Genomic DNA, 15621 nt, shown 5'->3' with positions numbered 1-15621 from the left:
CAAAATCTACTTCTTCAGCCAACTGTATCCCAACTGGAATAGATTGCAAGTGCAACGTTATTCAAAGGTTTTATTGTCATATGCACAATAGCTACAGCTAAATTGTTGACAGTGAAAATCTCCTCCAACAGTGCAGCATACAATATGGGCTACTAAAAGTCAGGAAGAAGTCAAATATGTACATGTTTTTTTAAGCATTATAAGCAGTGTGAGCTCTGGGGGGGGCAGACTCCTGAAGAACAGCAGCACCGTGTTGCAGGCTGTGACTGAACTCCTGTAAGCAGTGGTGAAAAGTAACTAAATAGATTTATTCTAGTACTGTACTTAAGGCGAATTTTTATTATTTCAATTTCTTACTATTATTATTTCAATTTCTTACTACTTTGTACTTCTACCCACTACAATTCAGATGTAAATGGTGTACTTCTACTCCACTACTTTAGTTACTCTACAGATGTGGATGAATGATGTGAAATATAATCAAGTGTTGAATCAGACTTTAGTTCCACCTGGAGTAAATCCACCAGCTACCCTGCAGTCTACAAAGTACTTCAGACTAGCTGCACCTTCACCAGCTTTGGGAACACTTTGATGATCAATCATTATAAAACATATCATATATATTATTCTGAAATGGGCCAATATGCGCAACGAGTAAGCCTACTTTTATTCAGAGGTGGGAGAAGTAGTATCAGAACTTGTACATAAGTAAAAGTAGAAGTACCAGAGTGTCTTATTTAAATATTGATTATATTTCAAATCATTAATTCAAATCTTCACAGTAACTAAAGGTATTAAATAAATGTAGTGGAGTAAAAGTACACCATTTACCTCTGAATTATATAGTGGGGTAGAAGTACGCTACAAAGTAGCAAACAATTTAAACAAAATAATAATATAATAATAATCAAGTAAAGTACAAGTACCCCAACATTGTACTTAAGTACAGTACTTTAATAAATATACTTAGTTCCTGTACACTACTGATTTTACTTTTGGTAGCCTACTTTAAGTATATTTTGCTAATACTTTTGTGCTTTTAATCGAGTAACGTTTTTAATGCCGGATTTGTACATATAACAGAGTATTCCTACACTCTGGTACTTGTACTTTGACTAAAGTACAAGATATGAGTACTCCTCCAGCGCTGTAGACAGTGATCTGCATAGTGTCAGATGAACAGTCTACTTGTGGCCAGACGAGACGAGACCTTTAAGTACACACCTTTGGATTTCTTGGTCACGTGACCACTATCTCCAGCCTGCCTTCTCTCAGCCGACCGCCCGCTCGCACCATTGCAAAGGTAAACATTTACAACAGCAGCATTCATACACTAGCTCTATCTCACAGATACATTAAAGTCCACCCTGTTTACCCGACCCCCAGTCATTCCAGAGAGCGGAATGACACGAAGCGTCAGGCTGCTCTCCGCGGAGTGACACGGACAGTGACAGTGACAGTGTGGACAGTTAGGCATAATCTGCATTAAACACTGTTCACAACAAACACAGCTACATCTGCGAGCAACGCACTTTTCGGCGACAGTATTTCCGGTTTGTTAAGCGATTCATGGTCGCAAATGCGAGACAAGAGCGATAATAGAGCAATGTGGCGGAGGGATTTGTGAAGATTACAGTCAATACAGTGCTGCTCCTAATCCCTGTGTGAAAGGGATGGGCAGTGCACCGGCTGGATCTGACTTTCTGCAAAAAAACTGGGTGGGGGTGTCGGGGGGCTCTTCCTTTACTGTTGTGTGGATGCGTTTTCAGAGTCTTGTGATACGGAAGTCATGTTGTTTACATGAGGTAGCTCAGCACACATTATTTGTATGTCATTATGTTGTTCTTTCTCTTTTCGTCACAGGATGGCAGAACCACCCAGGTCATGTGATTGTTTTGTCTCCTTGCCTCCTGGCTCTCGCGATGACCATGTTATTTTTGGGAAGAACTCAGACCGTCCCCGGGATGAGGTGCAGGAGGTGGGCTACCACCCTGCAGCCCCCCACCCTCCAGGCTCCATGCTGGAGGTACAGTCTCCTGCAAGCACACGCACACACACGCGCCCCCACACACACACACACACACACACACACCAACATATTTTACTAAACATTACTGTTTTATATAACGAGTACTTTTACATTTGGCCCTTTTTAGTATTTTTGAATACTAATACTTTTTTACTTCAGTCCAATTTTGATTGCACAGCCTTAACTTGTAACTGAGTATTTCTGCAGTTTTGTTTTGCTGTTTTTCACTTGGATATTACACACCGTGGTTTATGAACTGCATCATCCATGGTGTTGTATAGCAGAAAAATAAATATGAATGAAAAATCATAGATTTGAATCATATATTTTCTATAAATGCATTACTATTCACAAATACACTGTCAAAGGCTGTTCAAATATTTACAGGAGACTTGAAGAGAAACATTTTCCTCTGAATGTTTAAGGGAAAGGAACCGAACACTTCAACCAACTAATTTATTCCTTTCTCACTTTTACCAAAAGTTTGTGTTACAGTGTTAGTGGAAGAAATACAGACTTGGTACTGATATTGATGCAAGAGACGCAGTGGCATTAATCATATCTTTATTGCTATCGTCTTGAAGTTTCGGTTTTCTTTGTCCAAGTATTGACCTATCTTTCTCAGGGATTACTGTCTCCGCCTAAGTAGTTAAAGGATGTTATGTTGGTTAAACGTAATGGTTTATTGCTAACTTAAAGCCTGTTGCCAAGAATAAAAGATGTGTTGTACTTACGAACCCAAATGAAAGATAATCAAAAACCACCAGTGGTAAGTGAGAATAAAAAAAGTGTACTTTTATGTTTCCTATATCACCAGGGGATTCACCATGGGTTGGGAGGGTTACTTTTAAAATGTATTAAGTAACTTAAAACATTTAAATGTAATCAGTAACTTAATCTGAGTATCAAAACATAAAAGTAATGTAACCTGATTACTTTCTGTTACTGGATTACGTCAATATCAAATGCAATGCAAATAAATACAAGAGAAAATAAGCATCAATGTTTGTTACTTAAGTGTCAATGTAAGACAACAGAACAACATCAAAGAAGAAACCAAGACATTTAGAATCAAAAATGTGTCTTCTTAAAATATAGGCCAACAGAATAGTATAGTTTACAAATGTGTTTGTTTATCACATGAATTAAAAGCATACACAGTATTTTTGTTTAATAAATCAAGTGTTTTCCTACTGCATTTAAATAAAGAAGAATTAAAATAGCCTAGATTTAAACCATAAAGAAAATGTAGGCAGTTTATAGTTACATCTACAGTCTACCTATAATATTTCGTTCTTTATTTTAAAATATGTTGTAACACTGTAATCCTGCTGGTAAATTAACACTGAACACTTTTTTTGCATTGAGTCATTCTGGGATGTTTGCTGAAATGTGGCACAGCCCTCCCTAGAAACAATTCCCCCAGCCGCCACTGGAATCTCCGTCTGTTTTATCTTTGCCACCATCTTGACTGTCAACCTTTATATATACAGTCTGTGTGCAACACGAAAAAAAGGGGCAAATCGTGTTGGTGAACACGAAACGCCATGAGACTGGGTTGTGACTGTAGGAGAACTAGAGGGGCAGTTGACTGAGACCCAACTCTTCTTTGTTGGGGAGTGAGTCTCTACTGAGGACAATGTTCTAGTTCTAAATAGACCTAAAGTACACATTTATATCTCTCATTCATTTAATTCAGAATACTGATGTGTCTAGAAAAGGCTGATCGGATACACTGTTTTACCGCAAAGGAGGTTATTTTTGCCTTTTGGTATTTACCTTAGAGATTATGTCAGCTTTTCCTACCACACTAGTTTTACATTTTATTTTTAATTGAATTGTATTTTATTCTTATTTTATTGTAATTGTTACTCTGGTTATTACCTGGGAAGGGGTAGATAGTATTGTTTACATGTTTTGTAAATTGTCTGTTTGTTTTGTGAAGCACTTAGAGCTAACTTTGTGTGTCGAAAGTGCTATACAAATAAAGTTTGATTTAATTAGTGTTGGTGTTTGTGCAATGTATACCTACATACCTTGATTTATACAACACCATTATTTGTTCTGGTTTTCAATTCATTCACTCACTCTTTTTTCCCTCAGTGCACATACATCCAGATCCCTCAGGTGGAGCAGACCCACGCTGTCGTCCTCAGTAAACCTGCCTGGATGTGGGGTGCAGAGATGGGAGCCAATGACCAGGGAGTGTGTATCGGGAACGAGGCTGTCTGGACCCGAGAGGCCGTCAGCCCCGGAGAGGCTCTACTGGGCATGGACCTCGTCAGGTGAGAACCCGTTTGATGCTGCAGGGCTGGAAGGATTGAATATTGCAATGACATCAACTAAAATACAACCTTAATGGGTTTTTGTGGGGCCAAAATACTGAGCATGCTTTCCTTTTCTTCACCGTATACTGGTTTAGAAACTAAATGAATTATTGTATTGAAGGAAATACTTTGAAGACTTCATGAAGACACATCTCAAAAATGATAATAATAATAATAATGAACAGCAAAGCGATTTAGGCAATAAAGAAATATAAATGTTCAAAGCTGATTAAAGCAACTATTAACTGTGTTCTAATTATATACTGTTTAAATATTGGACATGCATTAGACCTTTTAACTTGATCCTCTGACGCTTTGATCAGAAGCGTGTGTAGATTGTCAGGAGCCTGTTATGACAGGTGTGGTAAGAACATGAAGGAGTTCTAATCTATTCATCTCTGTGATGAAAATAGTTAACCAATAGGGAATGTTGCCAAGTGATTCTCAGATACCGTTTCGAAAAAATACGCAGAGGATCGTCTGAACAGCAGAAACAAGCTCAACCGGTCCTCATGGTTAAAAAGACTGAATACATAAAAAAGTACAATTAGATAAAACGAAAGAATTGTTACCATTTATTTAGAATTTATCAGAGGTGGGAGACGTACTCAGATCGTGTACTTAAGTAGAAAAAAGTACCAGTGTACGAATACTCTGTTACAAGTAAAAGTCCTGCATTCAAAATGTTATTCAAGTAAAAGTAGAAAAGTATTAGCATCAAAATAAACTTGAAGTACCAAAAGTAAAAGTAGTTATTGTGCAGATTGGTCCATTTCAGAATAATATATATGATATGTTTTATAATGATTGATCATGAAAGTGTTCTCAAAGCTGGTGAAGGTGCAGCTAGTCTGAAGTACTTTGTAGACTGCAGGGTAGCTGGTGGATTTACTCCAGGTGGAACTAAAGTCTGATTCAACACTTGATTAGATTTCACAGCATTAATCCAAATCTGTAAAGTAACTAAAGGTATTAAATACATGTAGTGGAGTAGAAGTACAAAGTAGCATACAATTGAAACACTAAGTAGATATCCTGGTTGCTTTACACCACTGAAATGTATTAACTGTTATACCAACATGGTGTCTTGTAAAAAGAAAGTAATCCAGCATGTTCTCATCAGACTGGGCTTGGAGCGAGGGGACAGTGCCTGGGGGGCGCTGACGGTCATCACCAGCCTCCTGGAGCAGCATGGCCAGGGGGGGCCGTGCAGGGAAGACCCTGAGCCGTTCAGCTACCACAACACCTTCCTGCTGGTGGACCGCAACGAGGCCTGGGTCCTGGAAACAGCAGGCAGGCTTTGGGTGGCGCAGAAGGTTACAGGTAAAGGGTTAAAGGTTAAGGGGTGCTGAGTGGGAGGTGCATGTGTGAGTGAAACTGAACATTCAGTCAGTGGGCCAGATAGGGTGCCTGGCGGAACACCTACCAGTTTCTAATTCACCATGAAGATAAAATGATCCAAAATAGGATATATTTTAAGTAAGGGGTCAAATACAGTATTTGTGTAGGCTGTGTGGCTTGATATTTGCACTGTTTATGCAGCATACATTCTTTCTGGAAAGTTAATTGAAAAATCACCAAATCTCACATTTCCATAGACATCTTTTGCTCTTTTTTCCTGACTTTAAAACCTAAGGACCTTTGCACCCCAGTGCAACAATGTAGACTCACTAAAGGGCCAACAATAGTCATTTAGACATAATGGCCTTTTAACATGAACCAAAGACGCATTAAAATGTGACCCGGTGGAGTCAGGGATCCATAAAGCGATACCACTAGCAAGGCTAAAAGGATTTATGGGACTAAAAAATACTTAAGTTATGAGTGAGTTTAATCAACCTTAAAAAACATATCAACACTAAACCACATCAAATCTATATGAAATATTTCTGTACTTAAACAAATCTCTTATTCTTTATTCTTTAACATGAGACCAAAGCTTATAGAAAAAAGTCAAATAATTCAGGGGATCCTATGACTTTGGTGAAGAGTCAGACCTTCGTGCATCAGGGTTGAAGCACCCTGTCAAGTGGAGATTAACCTGCAAGTGTATGCAAATACAGCACAAAGATGCATTAGTGTACATAAACAGCATGCTTCCTGCTGAAAGGTGGAACATTTTGAATATGTTGCCCTCTTAAAAAGGAGATTAGCATTGGAGCATAGCATTTGGAGCAAGGACTCGGAAGACTGGGAGAACACTTGAGAGCTTGAACTGAGGTCAGACACTGATGATTTTTTAGAAGTTCAGCCGGAGAATTGGCATAGACATTTGCTGCAGCAACAAAGTGAAAAAGCTCCTGCTCAGCCAAGTCTGAAGCTCTCTAACCCAGTCCAAAGTATTTCATAATAATAACTTACATTTACATAGCGCCTTCATAAACCCAAGGTCTCTTCTACAGAGGGACAAACACAAAACACACTGTGGGACTGAACACACTGGAACTACAAAGAAAGCAGACGGGAGACAGAAGGCATATTAGGGGAAAGGGCATGGAGGACAAGTAGGTGATGAGGAGGAGTTATAGGTGATGCGAGACCTGGAGCCAGTGGAGGTGACGGAGGGTGGGGGTGATGTGCTGCCAGGGCTTGGTGCGGCTGTGGACCCTAGCAGCAGAGTTCTAACTTGTTCTGAAAGAATAATCAACATTCTGCATGACAAGACATAACAAGCAAAGCACTATAACTCCTGTCCCTTTGCTAAGAATAGATTTGCCTAAGGGGAGACACGTACCCAATCAGATGGACTACCAGATGTCCCTAAAGCCAGGAGAACATCCTGTATCAACTTATGCCTGACTCATAACAGTCAATAATATGGAGACAAAGCCACTATTAAAGAGAGCATCAGCTCAAGGTCGAATGCCTGCGCTCTGCGAGGGGAATAGAGGTGAGGCAACAGCTAAGATTAAAGAAATCAAGCATCTCTACAAGATAACATCCCCTTCCTTTTCTCAGAGGGTGTGAAGAACATCTCCAACCAGCTGACCATCGGTGCTGAGGGGTCCGCAGAGCACCCAGAGCTGCGCAGCGTGGCCCAGGCCCAGGGCTGGTGGGACGGAGAGGGAGAGTTCAATTTCTCTCAGGTGTTTAGTCCCGAGAACCCACCTGCCAGGATGGAGCTGGCCAAACAGCGCTACAGGGGCGGCACAGAGCTACTCCAGCAACATGACGGTGAGAGGGCTCAAGTTCTTCTTTTTCCAGAGTGCTTGTGGACGTCCCCCTTAGGACATGAGTTTTGTCTTTTTTTAAATGTCAATCTACTGTAACATGCATCCACTCTCTGCAGGCTCAGTGACGGCTGAGGTGATGATGTCCATTCTGAGGGACAAGCCCAGTGGGATCTGCATGGACTCTGGAGGTTTCTGCACCACAGGCAGCATGGTGTCTGTCCTGCCCAGAGACAGCAGCCTGCCCTGCATCCACTTCTTCACTGCCACCCCAGACCCCTCAAGGTATGTCAAGTTGAACTAAGAATTCCTCTAGATTAGACATTTCTTAGAACTATAAAAGGGGAGGTGCAGTTATGATGTATTGTTACAAGATGATTGTTAACATTGCAGGGGTTGCCTCGACTAAAAGCAATCGGATTTCTGCATCGGATTTCTAAATAATTCAGAAAATAGATCTATAGAAAACACACGTTTATGATGCTAACACGTTTTGTTCAGCGGGATAATCTCCATTTTTGAAGCTTAAATGTAATTTCTAGAAGTAAACATTTAAAACTAGGCTGTAAACAAACTGTTTGCTATGTGCGGTCACCTCAGAAATACTAAGTAATCATTAATACAAAAGTTTAAAATGAATGCATCATTTTATGAGTCCGTGAATTAATATTAATTTCCATGGATCTTATCTGAGGTATGGAACTTTTGTCTCCTCCCTCTGGCAGTCAGAGTAACTACTCAAGCTCTGTTCCTTTAGGTCGGATGAACATGAAGAAAAGTGAAGAACTGTCTTCAGAAAAACATGCAATTCAACATAATTGAAGAAGAGGATTTCTAATAATAAATAAATATTGAATTAATACATTTTTGGATTCAAATGGGGCAGTTCTTTTAGAGAAATACTAAGATTAATAAAAAAAACTCAACACAATCATTGAAACAAACTTAAATATCAAAATCAATGTAATTAGCACTTAATCAGGTTCAGTTGTTTTAAGGAAATTAAAAAGAGTAGTGACTTGGCTTGTTTCCACAAGGTTATTTTGGGTTGAACAAAAATGCAATGAAATGAAATAGTTTTAGAACAAGTCAAATTAAAAAGACAGTGAAAGGTCAAGAAAAAAAGGTTGACCTTAATTAAAATGATTAACCTGTTGAAAAGCTGACAGATGAAGGTGTTGGGACACAATGGCTCTTTCTCTCCTCATCTTTGCCCTTCTGTCTCCACTTTGGGCTGATGGGAGTTTCTGCCTTTCTTTCTTTCCTGTCTTTCTCTCTATGAACCCCCACCCCCACCCTAACCCTGGTAGGTCCATATTCAAGCCTTTTGTCTTCTCGGACTGTTCCACCTCAGTGCTGGGGGTGGTCTCCCCGCAGTTTGGCCCAGACGACCCTGTCAGGAAGCAGCCCCGCTTTCAGAGCCAGGTGGACCGCAGACACGAGCTGTACAAGGCCCACCAGGTGGCGCTCGGCACCATGGAGACCAACCCGGTGGGCACTGATGGACGACCTAGGTCAATGATAGCCCTGTGCCGATCAGGGCACAGCTGGAAGATCACATTATTATTATTTTAGTTCAAAAGCATGTATTGGGGATACATTTGGTCAGTCGTTGCTGATAAATGAAAGGCGAGTGGAGAAAGGTGTTGCTGCAGAGCTCCATACTGGGGCCCACCTTCCCTGTGCTGAGCTTGTAGAAATAGATTATTATCAGGATTTGATAGCATGTGTTCATTAGTTCGAATAAGCCCAACGACGTATCCTAACTGCGACTTAACTAAACGTTTTGGCCTTTTCTCAAGATTTCCTATGTTAATTATTTACACAAGCGTCATTTTAAATGATCAAGTGATCTTACATATAAATGCGGTTGTTGACCGTAAACAAAAGCAGTTTCACAATTTAAAGTCCATTTTCTAGCTTTTATTGGGGATCGTACATTTAGTCACACAGTATTCATCAGCGTTTCTTTCTTTCTACTTTCTTTGGTCAGGATTTATTGACATGCACACTTAATAGCTGTACTGATTTCCTCCAAAGCACTTATTGGAACTTGGCACAGTATCTCTGTACTTCAAAGTTCAAATACATGTTGGTTATTAATATTTACCTTGGAAACAGTAGTCTAAGAAAACAATCGCAAATCAAGATACACTTTTTTTCGACGAACTCCAAATGTAAAAGTAATTATTTGCTCTCTTTAAATTAAGATTGATTGGCTGTGGCTTTTCAACATTTGCTAATGTGAATAAGTACACGTACTTAATCATTCCCTGTTTGTACAGAGACCAGTTAAACTAACTGTCATAACAGTATACTCCGGGAATTCATTTGTTCATGTAGTATGGAATGAAAACACAACTATTGCCTGTTGTTAGGAGAGCAATTTAAGAATGTAGATATGCAGATTAGCCTTTAGAGGAAATGAAGGTGTGGTAACTGGAGAGCAATAAATGCTGTCATTAAATCTGTGTCGCAGATGCCTGGTTGCTTTGGAAAATGCTAGAGTGAGATCTGCATTATACATGTGATGTTACAAACAGGGGCTTTGCCATAGTTTAGGATTAAGTAAAATTACTCCAGGTTCAAGCATATGCAAATTCTGGAGTTACTGGTGTTGTGACACCACTCTGTGTTCTTCTCTCCGTGTCAGGACGAGGGTTTAGCTGTCTATGAGATTCTGAGGGACCTGGAGTCGCAGTGTCTGACCGATATCTCCGCCATGCTGAACGGAGAGATCCCAGGAGAAGAACTGGGGGAATTGTTTTTCGACTCTGTGGACACAGAGATCAAGTTCTACCAGTGAGGAGGTGGGAGGCTTCAGGAGCTGTGTTTGGTGTTGTACCTTGCATGATGTGTTCTTCTAGTTAAGAGAAGACTTAAGGCTGCAACTTGGGAGCTGGGGGAAACTCAAACCCTAGAGTGATGAATACTGTGATATAGTGATAAACGACGTTCTGTTGCAATCAGGTTATCTTACATATTGTCATGTACGGAAGCCCTGAGATGCCATTGAGGGAAATGAGAATAAGCCTGATAAAAAAACAAGTCTGATCTAAATGGCCATATTTTTATCCTTCCTGTGTTTCCAATTATGTATAGGAAATGTATAGCTAGGATGATCCCCCTATTTTTTCTTTTTTAATCTGTAACATAGTTAATGTTATGCTCACTTCGGCCAGGGCCAGCCCTTGGCATAGGCAGTATAGGCGAATGCTAAGGGTGCATCAACCCATCGGGGGCGCCGAAAATTGGGGAGAATATATATATATAAATAAAAAAGTTAGAAATTAAAAAAAATATTTTCCTAATTTTGGATCAACAAAGTACATCTTATTATCTTATACTTACAGAACTACGCAGAGGTGGGGACTCGAGTCACATGACTTGACTCGAGTCGGACTCGAGTCGCATATTTTTGGACTTGAGACTTGCTTGACTAACATTGATAAAAGACTTGACTTGGTATTCATGACTTGAGACTTCACTTAAGCTTGAGACAGATGACTTGAAAGGACTTTTTAAAAATTAAATATTTGCGTTTGTTTTTGTATTGAGATATTACGTTTAGTTTTTTCGAAACTTGATTGGGTGATTATAGCGCCGTGCACGCAAACCTGGCAACCCACTAGAAGGCAGGAGACTCAGTTAACATGGCAGCGGCTAGCGTTACTCCAAAAATAGTCAAGTTTGGATTCAAGGATTATTTTGTCGATGACGGTAATAAGAAGAGAACAGCGGTATGCAGGGTCTGCAGCATAAAGATCGGTGACACGACCACCACTACATCCAATTTAAATAGTCCTACTTAGTTTATAAGGAAATTATGAAGAGGAACAAATTAAATGATTTGAAAATGATATCTATGTAGGCGCTGACGCTGTTGGCGGTTCTAGTGTTAACAGAAATTTAAATTAAATATGTGTAATGGCAAATGCCATATATGATTTTCTTACCCGAAATTCTGCCTTTTTTAACAGGCTTTTTGAGTCCTAGCTTTATTGTCTGCAGTTCTAGGGTTAATATGAATCTAATATGATCTAAATTAGATTTCAAATGATTAACTGTGTATGTAATGAAGATCATAGTGTGGGTTGAATCCATTTTCATAACCACTGTTTTTTAACTGATTTAAATGCTGAAACTGGGCTTATTCATCAGAATCTTGTATGACTTGACTTGACTTGCTTGACCTGAGCAATGACTTGCTTGACTCTCACCACAGTGACTTGGGACTTGCTTGATACTTGTAGGTCAAGACTTGAGACTTGCTCATGACTTGCACATGTAGGACTTACTCCCACCTCTGGAACTACACCTATATTGCGTACAGCACCCATAAACTATGGCGCACCCCACAATAGTTTGTGTGCAATTATATGTTTTCATTTTGTATTTCTATTCATTTTAAATAAATCAAACTCCCAAAAAACGCATACAGCTTCTGTATGCTTTTATTAACATTGGAATTGACTGTGTAAGCGGCCGCGGAGGGGAGAGCTTTAGAGAGCTCTCTCCTGAAAGACTGAGCGGCTCTGATAACCTCAGCTCAGTGAGGTAAAGGCACACCTTTATATGATCATTATAGTTATAAATAAATAAGAGCAAAGATAAAAAACCAGGTATAAGATAACAATAGTTGTTATTAATAAACAAGAATACAGTTTAAAAAGGAGTGATTTGTAAAATACCCATAAAGAAAAAGTACATCTGCTTACAGTTCTGTTTCATATGGGTGTTGAGAGATGTATCCATAGATCTCCTAACGTTGCTCTCAAAGTGCACCAGATTGATGCTTTTAACTTCAATATTAAAAAAAATAATCTTCCTGGGGGAGCATGCCACCGGACCCCCCTAGAGGATGTTAGTTCCACCCCCCACTTAAATCATGTTCAAATGGATAGGATACTAATGTGGAAAGAATTTTAAAGAATATCCTGGCCAAACCTTTTTCCTACATGTTATAAACGCAGGAGAGAAAACTTATTAGATCAGACGGAAAAATGGAACACTGGAATAGTTTTCCTTACTTTCCTCTAAGGCAGTGGTTTTCAAACTGTGGGGCGCGGAGGTACTGCAGGGGGGTCGCGGGAAGATTTGATTATTTTCTCCTTTTAGCTTTGTGAAGCACCTTGAGTGATGACGTTGTTTTTAAAGTGTGCTATATAAATCAAATGTATTATTATTATTCAATTGTAAACAAACACTGCTTGAAAATATCTCATTGGTCAGAGAGCTGTGGGCATAATGCTGCCTTTTGCAACATTCTACTTGTATGAGATAGGCTTTTTCTGCTGTTGCTGCCATCAAAACCAAATACAGATCAAAGCTGAACATTGAGAATGAACTGAGAGGGGCAGTCTCAAAACAACAGCCCCGGTTTGAGAAGATCTGCAAGGGAAAGCAAGCACACACAAGTCATTGATGAGCTATGTGTGGAATAGGAATGGTAAAGTGATGCGTGGTTTGCAACCTGCAGTAGAAATAGTAGTTAATTAATATATTTTCCTTAAAGAAATTTGAATTTAAAAATCTACTACTCATGGAAGAAGGCCAACCCGTTTTAATTAGGCCAAATTAATTCACAGTATCTATTACAAGCACTTTTGTTCATGTGTAATCCATAATAAAATATAAAATTATAGTTGGATCTTTATATCTTCTTATTATCAGCAGAGAAAAATGTAATGTTTTTACAACAATATACAATGAATCCTACCAATATAGATGGGAACCGGGTTGGGGGGGGTCCCGAAAATATTTCCAATTACTCAAGGGGGGCCCGACTGAAAAAGTTTGGGAACCACTGCTCTAAGGGCTTCCGTAGGAGATGATAAACTGGTAGAAAATGGTATAAAAAGTTCCCTAAGAACAGTTGCTCCAAAGCCAGTAGCCTTTATTCAATTATTAGATAATGGGTCCCTTATTAACTCATGGACTACATAATAAAATGTCTAAATCAATTCCTGTTTAATAATGCTTATAAAGATCATGGACAGTGTGCATTTGTCCGTGAAAAAGAAACAGACTATGCAGGTGAAGAGGATTTAAATACTCTGTCTTCTGACTGAGTGAGAGACGAGTCAGTCACCACCATCACAGGACTTTGGAAATCTGAACAGACCTGACCGTAATGCTGCTTTTTAAACTGGTTTAAAGCAGACATCTGAAAATACACAATTGTAATCTGTAAAATGGGTTGTGAGATGTAATCATAATATTGTGTGTTTTCTGCCAACAACTCTCTTATCTTGAACAGTTGAAAACCAATTTGAAAACTTAACAGTTGTAATTCTAACACGTTCTTGATGTTGCAGTGTGTGTTTTTGTTGCCTTCACTCATTCTTTGCATGCAGATAATCTATCTCTGCATACAGGGCGGACTGGCCATTGGGAATACCGGGAGTTTTCCCGGGGGGCCGGTACCGAAGTGGACCGGTCGAGTTTCCCGGGCTGATTTTTAGTCCCAGTCCGCCCTGGCTGCATAGACGTGTGACTGTGTTCCCGGCTACACTCACAAGCTTTAACTGTGTGCTGTGTTCAATTGTCCTCTGTTACAGCGCCCTCAGGTGGACGTCCCTAACACAGAGTTGTGGGAAAAGGCCTGGGACTGATAACAACTCTGTGTTCCTCGACTGATCGGCCTCTGCCTCACTCACACAGCACATGTCCCTGACACCATTCCATCATTAACATGGTTTGAATGTCTAAACTGCACTGATTAAGTGAATGTATCATCTGTATCACCCAGGGAGCAGTGAGTTCACCCCATTAGTGAGTTACATGATGTAGACTGCACAAGCGCCTGTAGAGCTGTGTGAAGGAATGTGGCATTTGTTTAACATGTTTTGGTTGCAAATGAATGGATTGTCATGTGATGGCTTCCTGAATAGAAATATGAAATAAATAATGTGTCTGTCCTGTGTGTCGTGAGCTTTACTGTGTTTCAGCCTTCAACCATAGGGCTGGCTGTTATGACAAAAAAACTCATATCACGGTATTTTTCCAACCTATAACGGTATCACGGTATTTATTTATTTTTCAATCATTGAAAAATGTATTTACATTAATATTGTTTTCCTATCATAGGCATACTTGCCAACCTTGAGACCTCAGAAATCGGGAGCATTTCAAAAGGGGGGCGGGGGGTGTTAGTGGATCGCCGGAGCTGTATTAGATTAACATCTACACATGCTTATTGTAGTTGTAAGTGCACTGTCTTGCAGCCTGTAGCACCATCCTTGATGGAGCAGGCTGGACCTGTATTTTTCAGGAAAGGAGTGAGCAGAGGGTATAGTTGTCGATTCTTGTTCTGTGACTATTTGCCTCACCCTCTCAGACTTTCAGTTGCGCGTGCTACTAAAGAGACGCGCTACCACGGAAACCAAACAATGGTGTAGCTGTATTAAAGTCAGAGTGGAAACAGTCCTGAGTAAATCTGATTTTGTCAGAAATGCGGGAGAAATATGACCCCAGGAGGAAACTGGGAGATGGCGGTGAAATCGGGAGTCTCCCGCGAAAATCGGGAGGGTTGGCAAGTATGATCATAGGCAGTACCTGGAACAAATGCGTTTTCAAGTGACGCTTGACTTGACTTTAGACTAGTGGTTTTCAAACTGTGGGGCGCGACCCCTGGTGGGTCGCGGAGGTACTGCAGGGGGGCCGCGGGAAGATTTTTATATTATATTTTCTCCTTTTAGCTTTGTGAAGCAGCTTGAGAGATGACGTTGTTTTTAAAGTGTGCTATATAAATCAAATGTATTATTATATATGCTCGAAAATATCTCATTGGTCAGAGAGTTGTGGGCACAATGCTGCCTTTTGCAACATCCTACTTGTGTGAGATAGGCTTTTCTGCTGTTGCTGCTAACAAAACGAAATACAGATCAAAGCTGAACATTGAGAATGAACCGAGAGTGGCAGTCTCAAAACAACAGCCCCGATTTGAGAAGATCTGCAAGGGAAAGCAAGCACACACAAGTCATTGATGAGCTATGTGTGGAATAGGAATGGTGAAGTAATATTTTCCTGAATTTAAAAATCTACTACTCAGGGAAGAAGGCCAACCAGTTTTAATTAGGCCAAATTATTTCAC

General features: G+C 39.9%; 1 protein-coding gene across 3 annotated transcripts; it reads left to right on the top strand.

The window, feature by feature from the left end:
• The first annotated feature begins 1198 nt into the window (after positions 1–1198).
• scrn2 (secernin 2) lies at positions 1199–14451 on the top strand. 3 transcript variants are annotated; one of them, XM_034095376.1, is made up of 9 exons: positions 1199–1303; positions 1864–2026; positions 4133–4314; positions 5480–5679; positions 7315–7530; positions 7646–7811; positions 8837–9017; positions 10180–10336; positions 14087–14451. In XM_034095376.1, the coding sequence occupies exons 2-8, from the start codon at positions 1865–1867 to the stop codon at positions 10330–10332; spliced, it is 1260 nt and encodes a 419-aa protein (XP_033951267.1). In that variant the 5' UTR covers positions 1199–1303; position 1864; the 3' UTR covers positions 10333–10336; positions 14087–14451. The 3 variants fall into 3 exon arrangements, with proteins under 3 accessions (XP_033951267.1, XP_033951281.1, XP_033951275.1); XM_034095390.1 differs by lacking the exon at positions 1199–1303 and adding an exon at positions 1404–1726; XM_034095384.1 differs by lacking the exon at positions 1199–1303 and adding an exon at positions 1405–1718.
• Positions 14452–15621: the final 1170 nt, after the last annotated feature.

The sequence above is a fragment of the Pseudochaenichthys georgianus genome, chromosome 1 (assembly GCF_902827115.2).
Source record: "Pseudochaenichthys georgianus chromosome 1, fPseGeo1.2, whole genome shotgun sequence".
Lineage (NCBI taxonomy): Eukaryota > Metazoa > Chordata > Actinopteri > Perciformes > Channichthyidae > Pseudochaenichthys > Pseudochaenichthys georgianus.
This window is presented reverse-complemented; position numbering and strand designations above follow the sequence as displayed.